This window comes from Branchiostoma lanceolatum, chromosome 7 (genome assembly GCF_035083965.1).
Source record: "Branchiostoma lanceolatum isolate klBraLanc5 chromosome 7, klBraLanc5.hap2, whole genome shotgun sequence".
Taxonomy (NCBI): domain Eukaryota; kingdom Metazoa; phylum Chordata; class Leptocardii; order Amphioxiformes; family Branchiostomatidae; genus Branchiostoma; species Branchiostoma lanceolatum.
In genome coordinates this window covers 6687218-6703537 of record NC_089728.1, presented here as the reverse complement: position 1 = coordinate 6703537, position 16320 = coordinate 6687218, and the positions used below count along the sequence as shown (strand labels likewise).

Genomic DNA, 16320 nt, shown 5'->3' with positions numbered 1-16320 from the left:
AATTTTTGAACACATCAATTCTGGGTTGATAACTCTGGTACTTGAAGGCATAACGGTTAGGGTGGGCCAGAACCCAAGGGTCCTGGGTTCGAATCCCCTGGCATGCTATCTAGCAGTCCTACATTTGAATTGCATTATCTGGTATTCATTCTTGTTTCTTGTTCCAGCCTTGCTGCTCTTGTGGACGTCATTCGCCAGAACCATGACACCATCCTGGACCGCGCCCCGGGAGGTCCGACCTCCATGATGCATTCTGGGATATCCCAAGCGCGGGAGTACGACGACCCTCCCGGTCTGCACGAGAAGTCGGAGTACCTCCTGCGCGAGTGGGTCAACATGTACCACTCTCCCGCCGCAGGCCGCGACAGCTCCAAGGCTTTCCAAGTGTTCGTTCAACAGGTGAGGAAAGACAGTCCTTACAATTGTTTCTGATTCTGAAGGCAACTCTTGATTTAGATTCAACAGTTTAAAATGTCTTTTTGATTGGAGTACTGTAATTCTTGATTTGTTAACTGTAACTTAATTTTAGCTAATTTAACGGTCACCGGTCAACCGCTAGAATTTCATTAACGCAAATATTTGATTACTTATATTTGAGACAGTGATATTTGTTCCCAACGTTAGAATTAAGTGCCATGACCTACTCCATTTTCCCCCAACCACTATATTTTCCTGCCGCTATATTAAAGTGATTTACAGTATCGAGTGATTGAGTGCTGTCCACGGCCATGAAACCAAGGCAGAAGGCTACCATCATCCCCCGGGATGGAAGGATACCTACCAGAGTGATAACCGTTGAATAAAGAGACTCCTTGTACACAACCATATCAACATTTCGGTGACCATCTGTCCCCTTCCTCGGGGCATTACCCTGCAATTCTGACTGGATCACTTTACACTGCAATGTACAACATGTAGGCGTTACTGCTAACAGATGCAGTCCCAAAATAATTCAGTGACTTACCAACCTGTAAAAGCTGTTCACGGAGTGATAAATTGTCTATGTGCTGTTCCATTTCCAGATGCACCAGCAGGGTATCCTGAAGACCGATGACCTCATCACGCGGTTCTTCCGGCTGTGCACGGAGATGTGCGTGGACCTGTGTTACCGGGCGCTCAGCGAGGCCTCCCACAACCCCACCCTGCTGCGCGCCAAGTGTTTCCACACGCTCGACGCGTACGTGCGGCTCATCGCTCTGCTGGTGAAGCACAGCGGTGACGCCACCAACACCGTCACCAAGATCAACCTTCTCAACAAGGTAACGGAAATTTTGAAATTTTTGTTGTGTTTTTAAGTTTGCAGGTGTCTGTATCTATATTGCCGGTACAACCGCCATTAGGCGTAACACACCAGCTTCGCAGGCATGCGGCGCGGCAGCAGCTGGTTATATTACACCGAACGGTCTGTTACACCTAGTCTTTGCATATCTGACTGCAACCGTTCTTTAAAGCTACTTAGTGAAGATGCTCCTACAGTACTTGATGACAAGGAGTTCCATTCTACTATGGATCTCGGAAAATACAAATTTTTGAACACATCAATCCTTGGCTGATAACTCTGGTACTTAAAGACTATTTCTAGTGTCATGGTGACCTCTCAAACTCATCACACCTCAAACATTTGTTCTGTCTTACATTGTGTTACTATAATTGTTTACAACAAAGGAAAGATAATGAAAACTCTTTTGAGTTTCGCCATTAAATGAATTTACAGTATGTCTCGAAAAGGTCTAGTATTGTAGCTAAAAGGCTTGTAGTGTTTTAGGTTTAATGGTCAAAGATGCACAAGAAAATGCTTTAGACCAAGGGTACTAAAAACCTTTGCAGTGGTTTCATTTTCACAGTTTTTATGGTAATCTCTCCTGTGAATACATGACAGCAAATATGCATTTCTGATTTATTACTACGGTACTACATTTTATAGTACTACTTCAGAATTGTTTCATTCTGGAATTTAAAAAAAAACTCATTCTCCCATCGGATGCTGCTCCTCCCCAGGTTCTGGGCATCATTGTCAAAGTCTTGCTCCAGGACCACTCTATGTTTATAGCTTCATGAAGACTTTAAGCTCTAATCTGTGTCTTTGTTAACTAAGAGATAAAAACTCAATTCTCCCCTCGGGTGCTGTTCTCCAGGTTCTGGGCATCATCGTCGGAGTCCTGCTCCAGGACCATGAGGTCCGCGGCACGGACTTCCAGCAGCTTCCGTACCACCGCCTCTTCATCATGCTGCTCCTCGAGCTCAACGCGCCCGAACACGTCCTCGAGTCCATCAACTTTCAAGTCCTCACAGCCTTCTGGTAAGAGTTGGAAACTGTCGGTTTGTTGTACAGTTTCAGGAGTTGGATAACCTTCTCGGTACAACACCAAAGAGCTTGAATCTGAAATTCTATAGCTAAATTTAAAAATTCAAAGAAAATTTGGGAACAAGTAATGCAACAACAGTTTTGTTATTTCTTTTGCATTGAGTACAAATATGGTGAATGAAATAAGCTACTCACAGATTTGAAATGTGTGATATAAATGTGATATGAAATGTCAAGAATGTACACAAATGTACAAATATCTGGGAGCCCTGGTGCACCCACAGTTACAAATGAGGTGCACAGCTCCAATTTTGTTGTTGCACAAAGGTGCATATGCACCCAGTTTTTCCAGCCGTATTTGCAACACATTTACTAACTTAATCTCCCTCACCGTTACAGCAACACATTCCACATCCTGCGCCCGTCCAAGGCGCCAGGGTTCGCCTACGCCTGGCTGGAGCTGGTCTCGCACAGGGTCTTCATCGCCCGTATGCTGGCGCTCACGTCCAACCAGAAACTCGGAGTCAACGTAAGCACAGGAACTGTTTTTGCCTTCCCAAAGCACACAAACTGTTTTTTCCCATCAAAGCCAAAGTAGAGTACAATCAAAACTACCCAAGAAGACCACTTAGGGGACTGATATAGTAATAAAGTCTTTCTGAGAACATGCTTTAGAACATGTCAGTGTCCCTTTTTGGATTTGAATGAATTGGAGCTTAATCGTACACAGCATTTTAGTGTTTCATGGGCAGTTTTTTTAGTATTTTTCTTGTATTCTCTTCTGTGAGCTTGAAGATTTGTTGCAGTTGCCCGCATAGAAAATGCCAGAAATGTAAACTGATAAGCATACAAAGATTAATGTAAGACTTTCTTTTCCCCCCAGAAGAGTGTGTCCTCAGTTCTGCAAGGCTGGGGCATGTACGCCCAGCTGCTGATCGACCTGTTCAAGTTCCTGGCTCCCTTCCTGCGAAACGTGGAGCTGACCAAGCCCATGCAGCTGCTATACAAGGTGGGGTTTCTTCAGTCTTAAAGTAGCATGTGAAGTCAAATGGGTGGTGACTAGTGGTGCGTACCTAAACCCGAGTTTAGGGTTTAGGTTCGGACTCGAATCCAGAGGTTAAGGTTCAGGTTCGGACTTGAAAGTCCGGACTTGAACCAATGGAATATGTGTGCTAAGAATATTTTTTCCTGTTTCATGTAAAATTGCATATCGGCATATATTTTATATGCAATTTGAAAACTATAATATGCGGAATTATATACAGTCAGTAATTAATGCAGAAGTTCAGCTATAAACACAAAACAGCAATGTTTTCATATTTTTCCAGTGCAAATTTCAGGATCAAAGAAGGTTTAACATGGTTTAAATCAAAAAGGAGTGTAAAAGTGAGAGATTTTTTTTTTTCAAGTCCGGACTTGATTCCAGAAGTTTGGGTTTTTTGGACTTGAACCTTAAGGTTAGGAACAGGTCCGGAATAGGTCCGGGGTTTAGGTACGCACCTCTAGGGGTGACCCTGCCTTTGCATCAAAAAGTTGTGAGTTATGAGGACCAAAGGGATGATGTATGTTACTTTTCTTTTAACCAAATGAAATATATAAAAAAAACGAAAGAAATGTAAGAACAAACACGTTTACACAAGTCATTTTGCAATGAGTACAATTATGGTGAATTAAATAACCTACAGTTGAAAAGTCGCAGATTTGAAATATAAGTGTTATGTTCAACTATTGTCTTCATCTCAATTCAGACTTTTGGTATAAAACCTCGTTCTCAACTTCTTCCTTTTAGTCACTGGTGAAAGACAGCGGATGCTGTCTGAAACATCTGACTGTTTCTAATTTTTATCCAGTTGCTTGAGTAGCTGTGATTTGGCGTAAGTCTGATGTTGCCTTCTTGTTCCCAGGGTACCCTGCGCGTTCTGCTGGTGCTGCTCCATGATTTCCCAGAGTTCCTGTGTGACTACCACTACAGCTTCGTTGACGTCATCCCGCCCAACTGTATCCAGATGAGGAACCTGATTCTCAGTGCCTTCCCCCGCAATATGCGCCTCCCAGACCCCTTCACACCCAACCTGAAGGTACGAATAAACGCTTAGTTACAAAGGTGGTCTTTTAGTTAGGGTTGTTTAATCTAGAGGTTTTGGGTTTGAATCCACAGACCTTACTGTTAGGGTTAGGACTGAGGTTAGGGTTAGAGTTAGGAGTCAAAATGTCTTAATGCCTATTTCTTCACTTGACTCAGCAACAAAGTAATCTACAAGATATAAACTACATGTTCTGTTATGGGAAGTCGGATGGGAAGTCAACTTCTGTAATTTTGTTCTCCACAGGTGGACATGCTGCCAGAGATTAACCACCCACCCCGCATCCTCACCAACTTTGCTGCCTTGATTCAGCCCTCTTCCTTCAAAAAGGTTGGTGGTGATGACATGATAACAATGACTTGATACAACAACATTATTACAACTTGTTAATATGTAGGCCCATAGATATAATTTTCCTAACCTACGGAACAAAACCCAGACACCATATAACATGTATCACGTGGTGACAAGGCAAAGCCATTCTATACTTGAATGATAGATCTCAATTTTCAAAAATTCTAGGTAAGTTAGCAATGTTACCAGTCATACTATATATTTCTAGGTAAGTTAGCGATGTTACCAGTCATACTATACATGTATATGCATTGGTTAACCTCAAATGGAGACACTTTTTGATAGCTAGTATTGCAATACGGCCTTGACATCACTCTCGTTTTCAGCCGAGCATACTCTTTACAAAAAGCACGTTGGGTTCTTTTACCTTTGGATGGGGACTTAAACTTGAAGCCAGCGACCCTATGTTTGACAGTACCTATAAGTCAATTGATGATTTGCATATTCTTCAACTTCTCCCTGTAGGATCTGGACACGTACCTGAAGACGCGCGCTCCCGTGACCTTCCTGTCGGACCTGCGCAGTAACCTGCAGGTGTCCACGGAGCCGGGGCTGTGCTACAACATCTCCCTGATGAACGCCCTGGTGCTGTACGTGGGCACCCAGGCCATCACCTACATCCACACCAAGGGCAGCACCCCCTCCATGAACACCATCACTCACAGCGCACACATGGACATCTTCCAGAACCTCGCCGTAGACCTCGACACTGAAGGTAAGAAATCACTGTATAGATCATGTTCATACCTCCATGAACACCATCACACACAGCGCACACATGGACATCTTCCAGAACCTCGCCGTAGACCTCGACACTGAAGGTAAGAAATCGCTCTGTATAGATCATGTTCATGCCACCATGCAGAAAAAAGAAGCTGTAAAACAACAACTGAGGAGTATCAACATATGATACTACCTAGTAGACATACAACACCTCACTGGGTTGCCCTTTAAACTTATGAAAGTTGATTTCTCTCCACTGATTGCATCCAGTGATAGGATATGACTTTGCTGACTTCATTCGCGTGTTAAGTCTTGTGTCCAGAACAATTGTTTCAGATAGCTGAAGAGGACTGAGTGATTCATTCAAAATCTCTGGCCTGTCCAGTTTTTTTGAGCAGTGTAGTTTCCTCATGATGACTGACCTTGTTGCCGTCACTCTTTTCAGGCCGCTACCTGTTCCTGAATGCCATAGCCAACCAGCTGCGATACCCCAACAGCCACACCCACTACTTCAGCTGTACGCTGCTGTACCTGTTTGCAGAGGCCAACTCTGAGGCCATCCAGGAACAAATCACCAGGTAACAAATCTGCCAACATCTCGTGCACATTGTCCTCTAGTGGTTACCAGATTTTATTGAGTTAGGGCTGTTTACTGGTACCAGTACCTGTACCTGTGCAATTTTTACAGGTACAGGTTTTGACCTGAACATCAGATGTACCTGTACAGTTGTTAGGGCACAGGTCCAGACCTGAATGTCAAGTGTACCTGTATCCGAACAAACAAAAACGCTAGTGGTTACCATTCTTAGACTAAAGCTAGGTGCACCCCTTATCAAATATGACAAAGTTAACGATCAAGCTCTTCAGAAGTAGGAAAGATGACAACTTACCACCATCAGGAGGCCAACGAAACAGCCTGTTGTTGAATTCAGGGTTGTATTGACAAGATATGAATGAACTCTTAAAAAAAGACAGTTGTCTACATGAGCAACTTAAGAATAATTGTCTTAAGTAAAAAAACCTAACCACTAGACCACCTTGGCACCTTTTAAGCGTGTTTTTAGCATGTCGATAACATAGTGGTTGTTTTGTGTCTGTGTAGGGTGCTGCTGGAACGCCTGATTGTGAACCGACCACACCCGTGGGGTCTCCTCATCACCTTCATAGAACTCATCAAGAACCCGACCTTCAAGTTCTGGAACCATGACTTCGTCCACTGTGCTCCCGAAATCGAAAAGTAAGTGACATTGGGCAACAATCAAGATTTCAGAGAAAAGACCACAATAGCTTAGTGGGTAGATTATTCGCTTTGTTGGTCGTGGGTTCAAACCAAAGACTTTGAAAATGGTACAAAATGCTTTCTCTGCTTAGCACCCAGCACTTGTAAGAAAGGTTATGGGAGTTAAACACACACCACTACCTGGCCCGCGGTGCAGCAGCAGCTGCTTATATTACACTGAACGACCAATTACACCTAACCTTTACACGTTGTTCAAAGCTATCTTGTGAAGATGCTCCTACATTACTTGGTGGCAAAAAGTTTCACTCTTCATCAGTACTAGAGAAAAATGAACTGACAACGTTTTCTGTTTTCACCTACAGGCTGTTCGAGTCGGTCGCGCGCAGCTGTATGCAGCAGAAACAGCCGCAGCACGTTGAGGCACACGAGTGAAGACTTTCTGTGACAGCCTCGGAGGATTACTTAATTGTTTCCTGAGTTATTCTTTAAATACCCATAGTCGGATGAAGGTATTAGACTACTATATATAGAGTGATATGTTGTAAAGAGATATGTGAGATGGTGATGACGTTGTTAGAATTTTTGTCTTCAAATTTCGTTTGTTACGACTTAACCATGCGGAAGTGAATCGAAATGCAGCAATGACGAAGGATATGTTGAAAATCTTGTGCTGAAAAGTTCTATGTTTGCTAAAGCCCTGACCGTGTATAAAGTTCTTGACGTAATAAACATGCAGTGTGCAACCACGTTGCTTCCTTTTTTTAAGAATGATAGCTTATTAAAAGTACATTTTGTAAATGGAAATTACAAGTACAAATGAACAAAATACATGATAAGTCAAGTAAACAAAGTAAAAACCCAGTACAGGTGTGTAGTATACATAGCCTAATTGAATCATGCTTATAGCAGCTGCCCCTAGACTGCGTGGAGGGGCCATTACAGCCCCAGACAATGGAGTTTGGATTACACCTAGTATACTATAGTATAGACACACACACACACACAGAAAAGAGATCCTCCTTTAAAGTATTGACCAACCATCAATAGCCACCAATTAACAAGTGTAAATATCATATGTATATCATATCTTCATCACTGTCTATTGTATCAGATTTAGTTCTCTTCTTTGTGATGGAAAAAATCCAACTATACATCAACTCCGGTAAATGATGAATTGATCTCTAGTTTTCTGTTAACCACCATGGTTAGTTTGTGTCACACAAACTCTTGCTGGCTGTATGATCTACTCTACTCCACTCATAACCAGGATATTGATGCTTTCGCCCCAAGTATTTGCTATAAATCGGATTTTATATCACATTTATTACCGCAATGCAATTTCAGGGTCAAGGTCGGGCATAGGTCAATGACACCTCTACAAAAATGACTGAAAATATTTTAAGACAACACCCGTCTACATTTCCTTTATCTGAAAATGTTTGACCATCATTAATTCATATTAACATTTAATAAGAGGAGGTAGTATGTATGATCGCTTTTGGAAGTTTCCATGAAAAAGTCCCAAGGAGCATAGTTATTCCAATGTTTTCTGGAGACTGTACACAGGATATGTTTATAAAGGATATAAATCAACCATAACGCTGACTTAGCCTAGCCTCCGTTGCAGACTCCTTCCGGCTGCTTTCTTTTTCAAGTTACAGTTTTACTATACCTTTTTTCTCTCACTGCTGGCCGGGAAGAAAAAAATATAAGAAAAAAAAATGTACTAGTAAAACTGTAACTTGAAAAAGAAAACAGCCAGAAGGAGTCTGCAACGGAGGCTAGACTTAGCCGTCAGTTAACGTCATTCTAATTAACAGTCTATGCTCCGTATCCGGTGTATTCTGTCTCCAACTGCAGGCCACGTTACACACACACGCTGTCAACGGTCCGTGGCCAGAACAAACTAAAGCCGTTCTTCCTCAAACTCATTGAACAAATCTAACCCACAATGAAGATTGCTAAGCCCGATGGGTAGGGCAGTCGCCTGTTGCCACCAACACACCACAGTCGCTTGGAAACGGAGGATGTACACGTACATGTACATATAACGGAGAGTTCTGGTCCGTTTCGCAAGTTAGCGAGGCCGAAGCTTTATGTACGGAAACACCGTTACGAGTTCCAACACAATGGCGAGAGAAATCCCCAGCGAGTATGGCCTGGACATGGACGAGAGAGATCCTAATGACCTTAACGGTCACACTAAGGTAGGTAAACCATGTTCATCTTAAAGTAAGACGAGACTAGAGTTGCTTATCAACACTTTCGCTGGAAAGAAACTTGCACTGGAAATGCAGTTTAATGTCCTGACCATACGGGCATACATCATGTTTAAAACTTATCGAAAGTTTCAACACGAGATCCGAAAAAACATGATACCGGAAAGTTACTGTTTCAAAATTTGAAGAGCCAAAAAGCAATGTTCCCAAGAGGGAGAGCTTGGATGGTAACATGTGAGTAATAGGCATTAAGAAGGGTTTGTACTATATGCGCTTTAACTTTGACTTCAACATTGGGGAAAAGTTTGCTCAGGAAAACATGATATAATAAAGATGCTTCCGACATCTTTGCATCGAAATAAAATGTGACCCACATCCCTGAATTCAAGTGAAAGGACCTTGAGTACATTTTTTATAAAGTTAGGGCTATGCTTGTGCAATGTAGTTTCGCTACGGCTCGCGTTTTTTGGCCAAGAACACATGGACAGCTAGCTTTGACGCGAGCTCCCTCATACACGGCCAGCCGGTTTTACGTCCCCATCCGAAATGACGCATGTCAAGCAGTGAAATGAGCCTTGCAATTGTGAATTGTGAGTTTGAAGACGACGGTTTCTAATTCACGCTGCGTTTTTTCCTGACAACAGGTGCTGTTCGAAGACGTGTTCGCCGAGCCGGAGGGCACCCACAGCGCGGACGGAGTCTGGCGCTGGTCCTTCAAATGTTACAACGGGAGTAAGTCCTGCTGTTACAAGACCCTGACGTACATCTGCGCCCTGCCCATCGCCTGCTGCTGGGGCTGCGAGTTCGCCTGTCTCAGCTTCTGCCAGATCTGGGCGATGGTGCCGTGCATCAAGACCTGTAACATCACCCTGGCCTCCGTCAAGAAGGTCTGGGGCTCGTTCCTGCACACATGCATGGATCCCTGCACCGAATCCTGTGGGATCTGTCTCAGCAACATCAAGATCACGCAGCAATCGGCATAGAGACGGCAATTTCCAACACAAAAACTGTTCATTTATTCCTGTGCTAATGTTGTGGACCGATGTTGAGGTCACTGGAGACAGGTGCAGGAAGCCTCATTGTTACCATAGAATGCGCGTCACGTACCATTGCACCGCTTGTCTGTATAGCTAGTCACCACTTATTTCTTCCGTAACGTTTTTTTTGTCAATACAAACAAAATACGCCAATGAAGTCCAATGGTTTTATGCACATGTAACGTTTGTAAGGTTTGGTTGCCGTTTCTCACACTTTTTATATGATGTTAACTACTAGTAGTAGCCTGATTGAATCGCGCTTATGGCGCCCGCCCAACTTCGGCCGGCTCCCTCTTACATGTCTTATGCGGCGATAAGCCGTTATAGCCATGGACAGAAGAGTTTCGTGACGTCATGACACAGACTATGGTATAGATAGCATCTTGACGAATTTTTCTAAAGACATTTCAAGGGAATATTTCTTCTTTTGTATTTTCAGAATGTAGAAAATATTTACGTCTAAGCCTCTCTTCCTCATGATGATCATACATAGTTTAAAGTGACAGTCATAAAGATTACGCCTCAAACGTTTCATGTTTTGTTCGCATTCGTGTGCATCTCAAAGAGATTAAACATAGACCTACGTTTATTTTCTTCAATAAATCAATAAATCATTAAAAAAAAGTCTTCAGAACATTTTTGTTATTTTCTATCACCTGTATTACGTCAGAGTAAGAACACGATGTGCTACTTTTACATTTGATATCAGAACTTGAAGTAGCGTAAAATTAGATGATATATTCCTGTATAGATACATATATATAGATATTTATGACGCTATTTTCAAACGATCATAAAGCACTGACGTCATATTCATAAAGAAGAATGAAGACCTTTATTGTACATTCGTGACTGGAACGACCAGGTTCATGGTAGTCTATTGCATGGCATGGACATTCCTAACTTCTGCCCTCCCCACAGAAATTCCTTGTTTATTTTGTCCCCCTTAGGTGTGTAAATAAAACACGCCTGTTGTCACTTCCCCGTGAAGACAGCAAACACAACTATTTAGCACAAACATTTGTCCACCTGTACGTGTTGCTACAACACAGAGAGGTCGCTAGGAGACGGAAAGACGCGTGTTATAAAGCTCTGAACTGAAGCGTGGCGATAGATCGAACACAGGATTTATATCCTCTCGCATGGCAAAGCCGCTCCTAGTCCAGTCTGCGAGTTCAACATCAGTCATGGCGAACGAAATCCCGAGCGAGTTTGGTCTCGACATGGAGATGCGTGATCCTAACGACATCAACGTTCACACCAAGGTATTTGTACATTCATACATACATACATACAAGTGACCATCTCTAGAAAAAAGACCACCCGGTCAATGTGACCACTTTTGGTGGTCTCTTGGACAACTTTTTCCTTGACGCAAGAATTAAGAATTCGCTTAAGTGACCTGTCTCCCTAGGCCCTCTTTTGGGGTTCCTTTGTCTGTATACACGTGTAGCTGAAATATTCGTCGTAAGATAGATTTACAACATTTAAGGCATTCGTGGGACGTTCATGCATGTGTTGCACAATTAATCAAACTGTCTAGATCTTGTGATGGAAAAGACTCGTGCGTAGATCCTCGTTGATGGTCGGTTCAACAGATGTTTTTCTTTTTCGCAGGTGTTGTTCGAAGACGTGTTCGCGGAGCCGGAGGGCACCCACAGCGCGGACGGAGTCTGGCGCTGGTCCTTCAAGTGTTACAACGGGAGTAAGTCCTGCTGTTACAAGACCCTGACGTACATCTGCGCCCTGCCCATCGCCTGCTGCTGGGGCTGCGAGTTCGCCTGTCTCAGCTTCTGCCAGATCTGGGCGATGGTGCCGTGCATCAAGACCTGTAACATCACCCTGGCCTCCGTCAAGAAGGTCTGGGGCTCGTTCCTGCACACATGCATGGATCCCTGCACCGAATCCTGCGCGCTCTGTCTCAGCAACATCAAGATCACCAAGCAATCGGCATAGAGACTGACTCGTTAAGAAATTTTTGGGAGCAGGGGGATTCACCTTTCCACGGTGCAATACTTTTAACCATAGCTTCTGTACTAACATCGTCCTCTTTCTTTTTAAATCGTCTATACAAGTAGCCTCTTAACTAAGAACTATTTTTGTAATCATTCAAATGACTCGTGCGCCTTTTGTACTAGTTGCCGATAAAATGGGAATGTCATCGATATATGTTTAGGAAGCCTCTGTGGCCCAAAACTTATTTCATTCTTTTTCTATACTATATGTTACTGTTCATCTATGACGATAACTTGTTGACGAAAACCAAGCAGATACTGCACATGATAGCACATGACTAGAATCATAGACATGCGTCGATGAGTGTTAGATGATAAGATCCAGGTAATAAAAAAAAAGGTCTGACCGTTTACAAAACCTATCCAGTTGCTTTAGTAACTTTTGTGTTGTGATTTATAGACATCCACGTAACGACTGTTTCGAGTCTCTCTTTTTAATAAGCGTATGCATTAAACCCTGCCAACAGTTCAGGTCAACAGACTGATGTTTAGTCCCGTATCTCAGATGTGTGTAAATATTATCGACACTGTGTATAGACCCACTGTCAATCTATGTAGGTCACCTCTAGTCACCTACATCTTCTGACAAATAGAAATAATACGTGTAAAAGTGGCGTATTTTTGTCAGGCAAAACGGCGTAGGTTGATGCGTTATCTTTGAGTTGAGTATCTTTGGTATAATTATGTGACCTTAAAGATTAAGTGAAGATGTTTAAGTGGATGTTACGTTGTTCGTTAAAATGTCGTAAAATTGCGTTTTGAGTGTAGCCTCCTTAAATGTTGCTTAAGGATTATCTAATTCTGTTTAGATGTTTAAGTTTCATTTGTGAATCTCATTAGGCCTGCTTAATATCTGATTTCGTGCAGTGAAAACAGCGACATAACTTTTTTAGCATCTATTCATTACCCAAACTCTTACCATCTCTCATACCAGCAATGTGAAAAATACTACAAATTTCATCATCATCTTGTCGGACTGGTTGTGAAATTAAAAAAGAAAATAAACAGAAATGACACAAATTCAAACCTAGAGATAAATTGATGGCCTATTAGAAAGGTAACGCTATACGTTTGATGAAAAGCAAGTATGTATGCACGTGTAACTGCTGTGGGGGCGGTTGGTTGAATAGACCGACTCTTTACCCTCCCTGGTCAATTGAATAGCAATTAGACGTTTGTTGACTGAGAGGCAGGGGTGTGTGTGCACTGCTAATCCAACAGAACCCCGCTTGTAGTACAAGCAAAGTGGCACGTAAGTGAAAAATGATTTATGTATCCGACGATAATGGCGGGCTTTTAACATACAAAATACACTGCCAACTGTGTGTATGTGTGCTTGTGTATGTGTATGTGTGTGTGCGCGCGCACGCGTATATGTATGTGTATCTATATGTATATGTGCCTTTTTGTTTTTTTTTTTTTTTTTTTTTTTTTTTTTTTTTTATTAGTCAAAATAATACAACTGTACATAGAGCACCATCCAGCAAATCAATCTTGAGACATCATAGTATTACATAAAGTGTTCCATTTACCAAGGTGTTTCCCTTGTCTTCCCCTCCTTGCTGCGATTATATATTCTAATTGGTAGAATAAATTAACGTACTTAATGAATGTCTGAAAATTTAAATATGATTTGCCTCTGCTTTGAAATATATGTCTTTTGGCCAGTAGAATAATAAGATTTTCGAGACAATTTTCGGAGGATAAATTACCAAATATAACATTGAAGGGGTTCAAATTCAAATTCTGTCCTGTATTATTGCTATACCAAATTTTGATTTCGTTCCAAAAAGAGACTACACCGATACAATCCCAGAAGACATGAGTGTATGTTTCTTCTTCAAGATGACAAAGGGAGCATAAGGGGCTATCTACACACTTCCAAATATATAAAAGCCTATTGGTAGGCAGAATTTTATGAATAAGTTTATATTGGAACAATCTAGAAGTTGGGTCAATGGTACATCTTACTATGGAGGTAAAAACTTGTTTCCAGGGGATTGGAGTGTCAAAGAGGTACAGCCATGATAATTGCACATTGTGTGGGACATCTGTTAATTTAAAGGATGTCAAAAAAAATCTATACATATTTCTATTAATCTTTGTCTGATTGAGCCAAGTACTGTCATATTGTTCAGGTCTACAAACACAAAGTGGGGGGCTACCATTCAAATTAGACTTCCATTTTCTTGGAATAGCAGCTATGAGTTGTATATAATGCAGGTTATCACAAACTGGACCATACTTGGCACAAAATTCAACATAAGACATCAAAGAACCATTTGCATTCAATATATCATTAATAAACACAATACCTCTATTTACAAAAGCCTTAAACAGCACAGGTTTTCCACCAATCAATATATTATCATTCATAAATAACAGTTGTTGCTTAATTTCAGCAGGATCAGTGGGGATCTTGTACTGATATTTATACCAAGCAGTAAGTATATCTTTTAAAAATGGATTCAATCTAAAGTGTTCTACAGAATTGAGTTGAAGGAAAGGAAATAGGTTACCACCCACTGATAAATGCATTCTCAATAACCATGCAGTTAACATATCTTCATTAAAATACAATTTAGGGATCCACGAACATTTAATAGTAAGAGAAAAAGCGTATAAATTCTTAAGATTTAGTCCACCATTTTCAATTGAGTTGTATAATGTTTTCCTGCTTATTCTTTCAGGCCCATTATTCCAGATAAATGAAAAAATTTTCCTTTCATATCGTTTAAAAAAAGATTTATCTGGATTTGGGAGAATCTGAAAGAGATGTGTAAATTGAGGGACTATTAAGGAATTAATAATTGTAATTTTTCCAAGCAAAGACAAAATCTTTCCTTTCCATGGATATAAAAGCCTATCTATTTTAGTTAAGCGAGGCTCAAAATTTAAGTCCACAATATTTTCTAAGTCTTTTGGAATATGTACGCCCAAGATGTCAACCTCTCCATCTACCCATTGAATAGGTAGATGGGTGGGCAATCTGAAATTACTATTCTTTAAAGTCCCAATTCTGACAACTTTACATTTTTCAAAGTTTAAAGAAAGGCCAGATATCAATGAAAAATTTTCTAAGTCATCAAGAAGAGCATAAAACGATTTTAAATTGGGGTCAAAGGGGAAATTTGTGTCATCTGCATATTGTGATATTTTTGTAAATTTTCCCAAGGTAGAAAGACCAGTAAGATTTTGATTAGAGCGAATTCGTATAGCTAGCATTTCAACTGCAATGATAAATAAATATGGACTAAGAGGACAACCTTGTCTGACCCCACGGTGTAATGTGAAAGGCTGTGATATATATCCATTATTCAAAACTGAACTTGTGATGTTAGTATATAGCGTTTTAACCCATGAAATAAACTGGGGGCCAAAATTAAAAAATTCCAGTGCTTGAATAATAAAATCCCATCGTATGGTGTCAAAAGCCTTCTTAAAATCAGACACGAAAATCAGGCCAGGTTTTTCTTCTTTTTCATAATAATCTATCAAATCTAATATTCGTCTTATGTTATCCCCGATGAATCTCCCTTTTACAAATCCTGTCTGGTCTTTGTGAATTATATCAGTAATAACTGTTCTTACTCTAAGGGCTAAACATTTTGATAAAATTCTGGTATCACAGCAGAGCAGTGTTAATGGTCTCCAGTTATCCAAAATAGTGGGATCTTTATGTTGACCATCTTTCCCCTCCTTTAATAGTAAAGAAATTAGTCCTTGCTTTTGAGTATTAGACATAAAACCTTGTGAAAGTGAATAGTTGAAACAATTAAGCATGGGGTTTTTAAATATAGAGTAAAAATGTTGGTATACTTCCACCGGAATACCATCTTCTCCAGGCGATTTTGCATTTGAGAATGAATTAATGGCTTTAAGTAATTCTTCATCTGTAATTTGACCCTCACAGGCCCACTGCTGTTCATTTGTCAGTCGTTTATCATATTGTGTTGGGAAAAAATGCTCTGTGTTACTGGGGGTTAGGGGTGTGGGAGGCTCATCAAAAGAATAAAGTGAAGAGTAAAATTCTCTTTGCTTTTCTAGAATTTCTTTGGGATCATGGGTAAATGTATTATCTGATATTTTCAATTTCTGAATATTTTTTCTAGTGTAATTTCTATGTATCAAATTCAAAAAATATCTAGTACATCTATCCCCTAGCTCCATCCAGCGAGCTCTTGATCTTATTATTATTCCTTGAACCCTTTGATTGTGCCTTTTTGTTTGTGTGTGTTTGTGTGTGTGTGTGTGTGTGTGTGTGTGCGCGCGCGCACGCGTATGTGTATGTATATGTGTGTGTGTGCCCTTTTGTCTGTGTGTGTGTGTGTGTGTGTGTGTGT

The 16320-nt window shown here is 41.0% G+C and overlaps 3 protein-coding genes across 7 annotated transcripts in view; all 3 read left to right on the top strand.

Annotated features, from left to right (window-relative positions):
- LOC136438901 (CCR4-NOT transcription complex subunit 1-like) overlaps nt 1-7449 on the top strand; it is a 37073-nt gene extending 29624 nt beyond the window's left edge. For all 5 annotated transcript variants that reach the window (XM_066433923.1, XM_066433926.1, XM_066433924.1 and 2 more), the window contains 11 exons: nt 168-399; nt 1023-1259; nt 2136-2299; nt 2705-2834; nt 3189-3314; nt 4210-4383; nt 4636-4719; nt 5209-5458; nt 5912-6044; nt 6569-6703; nt 7069-7449. In XM_066433923.1, the coding sequence (XP_066290020.1) occupies nt 168-399; nt 1023-1259; nt 2136-2299; nt 2705-2834; nt 3189-3314; nt 4210-4383; nt 4636-4719; nt 5209-5458; nt 5912-6044; nt 6569-6703; nt 7069-7138 (1735 nt within the window). In that variant the 3' untranslated portion in view covers nt 7139-7449. The remainder of the gene's footprint in view (nt 1-167; nt 400-1022; nt 1260-2135; nt 2300-2704; nt 2835-3188; nt 3315-4209; nt 4384-4635; nt 4720-5208; nt 5459-5911; nt 6045-6568; nt 6704-7068) is intronic.
- Nucleotides 7450-8724: 1275 nt separating this feature from the next.
- On the top strand, nt 8725-10478 carry LOC136438975 (caveolin-1-like). The gene is made up of 2 exons (XM_066434046.1): nt 8725-8913; nt 9570-10478. Exons 1-2 carry the CDS (start codon nt 8803-8805, stop codon nt 9906-9908), a joined length of 450 nt encoding a protein of 149 aa, XP_066290143.1. The 5' UTR covers nt 8725-8802; the 3' UTR covers nt 9909-10478.
- A 358-nt stretch (nt 10479-10836) lies between these two features.
- LOC136438903 (caveolin-3-like) lies at nt 10837-12092 on the top strand. Its single transcript, XM_066433928.1, has 2 exons — nt 10837-11227; nt 11580-12092. Exons 1-2 carry the CDS (start codon nt 11105-11107, stop codon nt 11916-11918), a joined length of 462 nt encoding a protein of 153 aa, XP_066290025.1. The 5' UTR covers nt 10837-11104; the 3' UTR covers nt 11919-12092.
- Nucleotides 12093-16320: the final 4228 nt, after the last annotated feature.

Excerpts from the sequence above, each read along its gene's own strand:
- LOC136438903 (XM_066433928.1), top strand. The coding sequence starts at position 11,105 with ATGGCAAAGCCGCTCCTAGTCCAGTCTGCGAGTTCAACATCAGTCATG. Across the intron at positions 11,228-11,579 it reads ACATCAACGTTCACACCAAG|GTGTTGTTCGAAGACGTGTT; the intron begins GTATTTGTACAT and ends TCTTTTTCGCAG.
- LOC136438975 (XM_066434046.1), top strand. The coding sequence starts at position 8,803 with ATGTACGGAAACACCGTTACGAGTTCCAACACAATGGCGAGAGAAATC. Across the intron at positions 8,914-9,569 it reads ACCTTAACGGTCACACTAAG|GTGCTGTTCGAAGACGTGTT; the intron begins GTAGGTAAACCA and ends TCCTGACAACAG.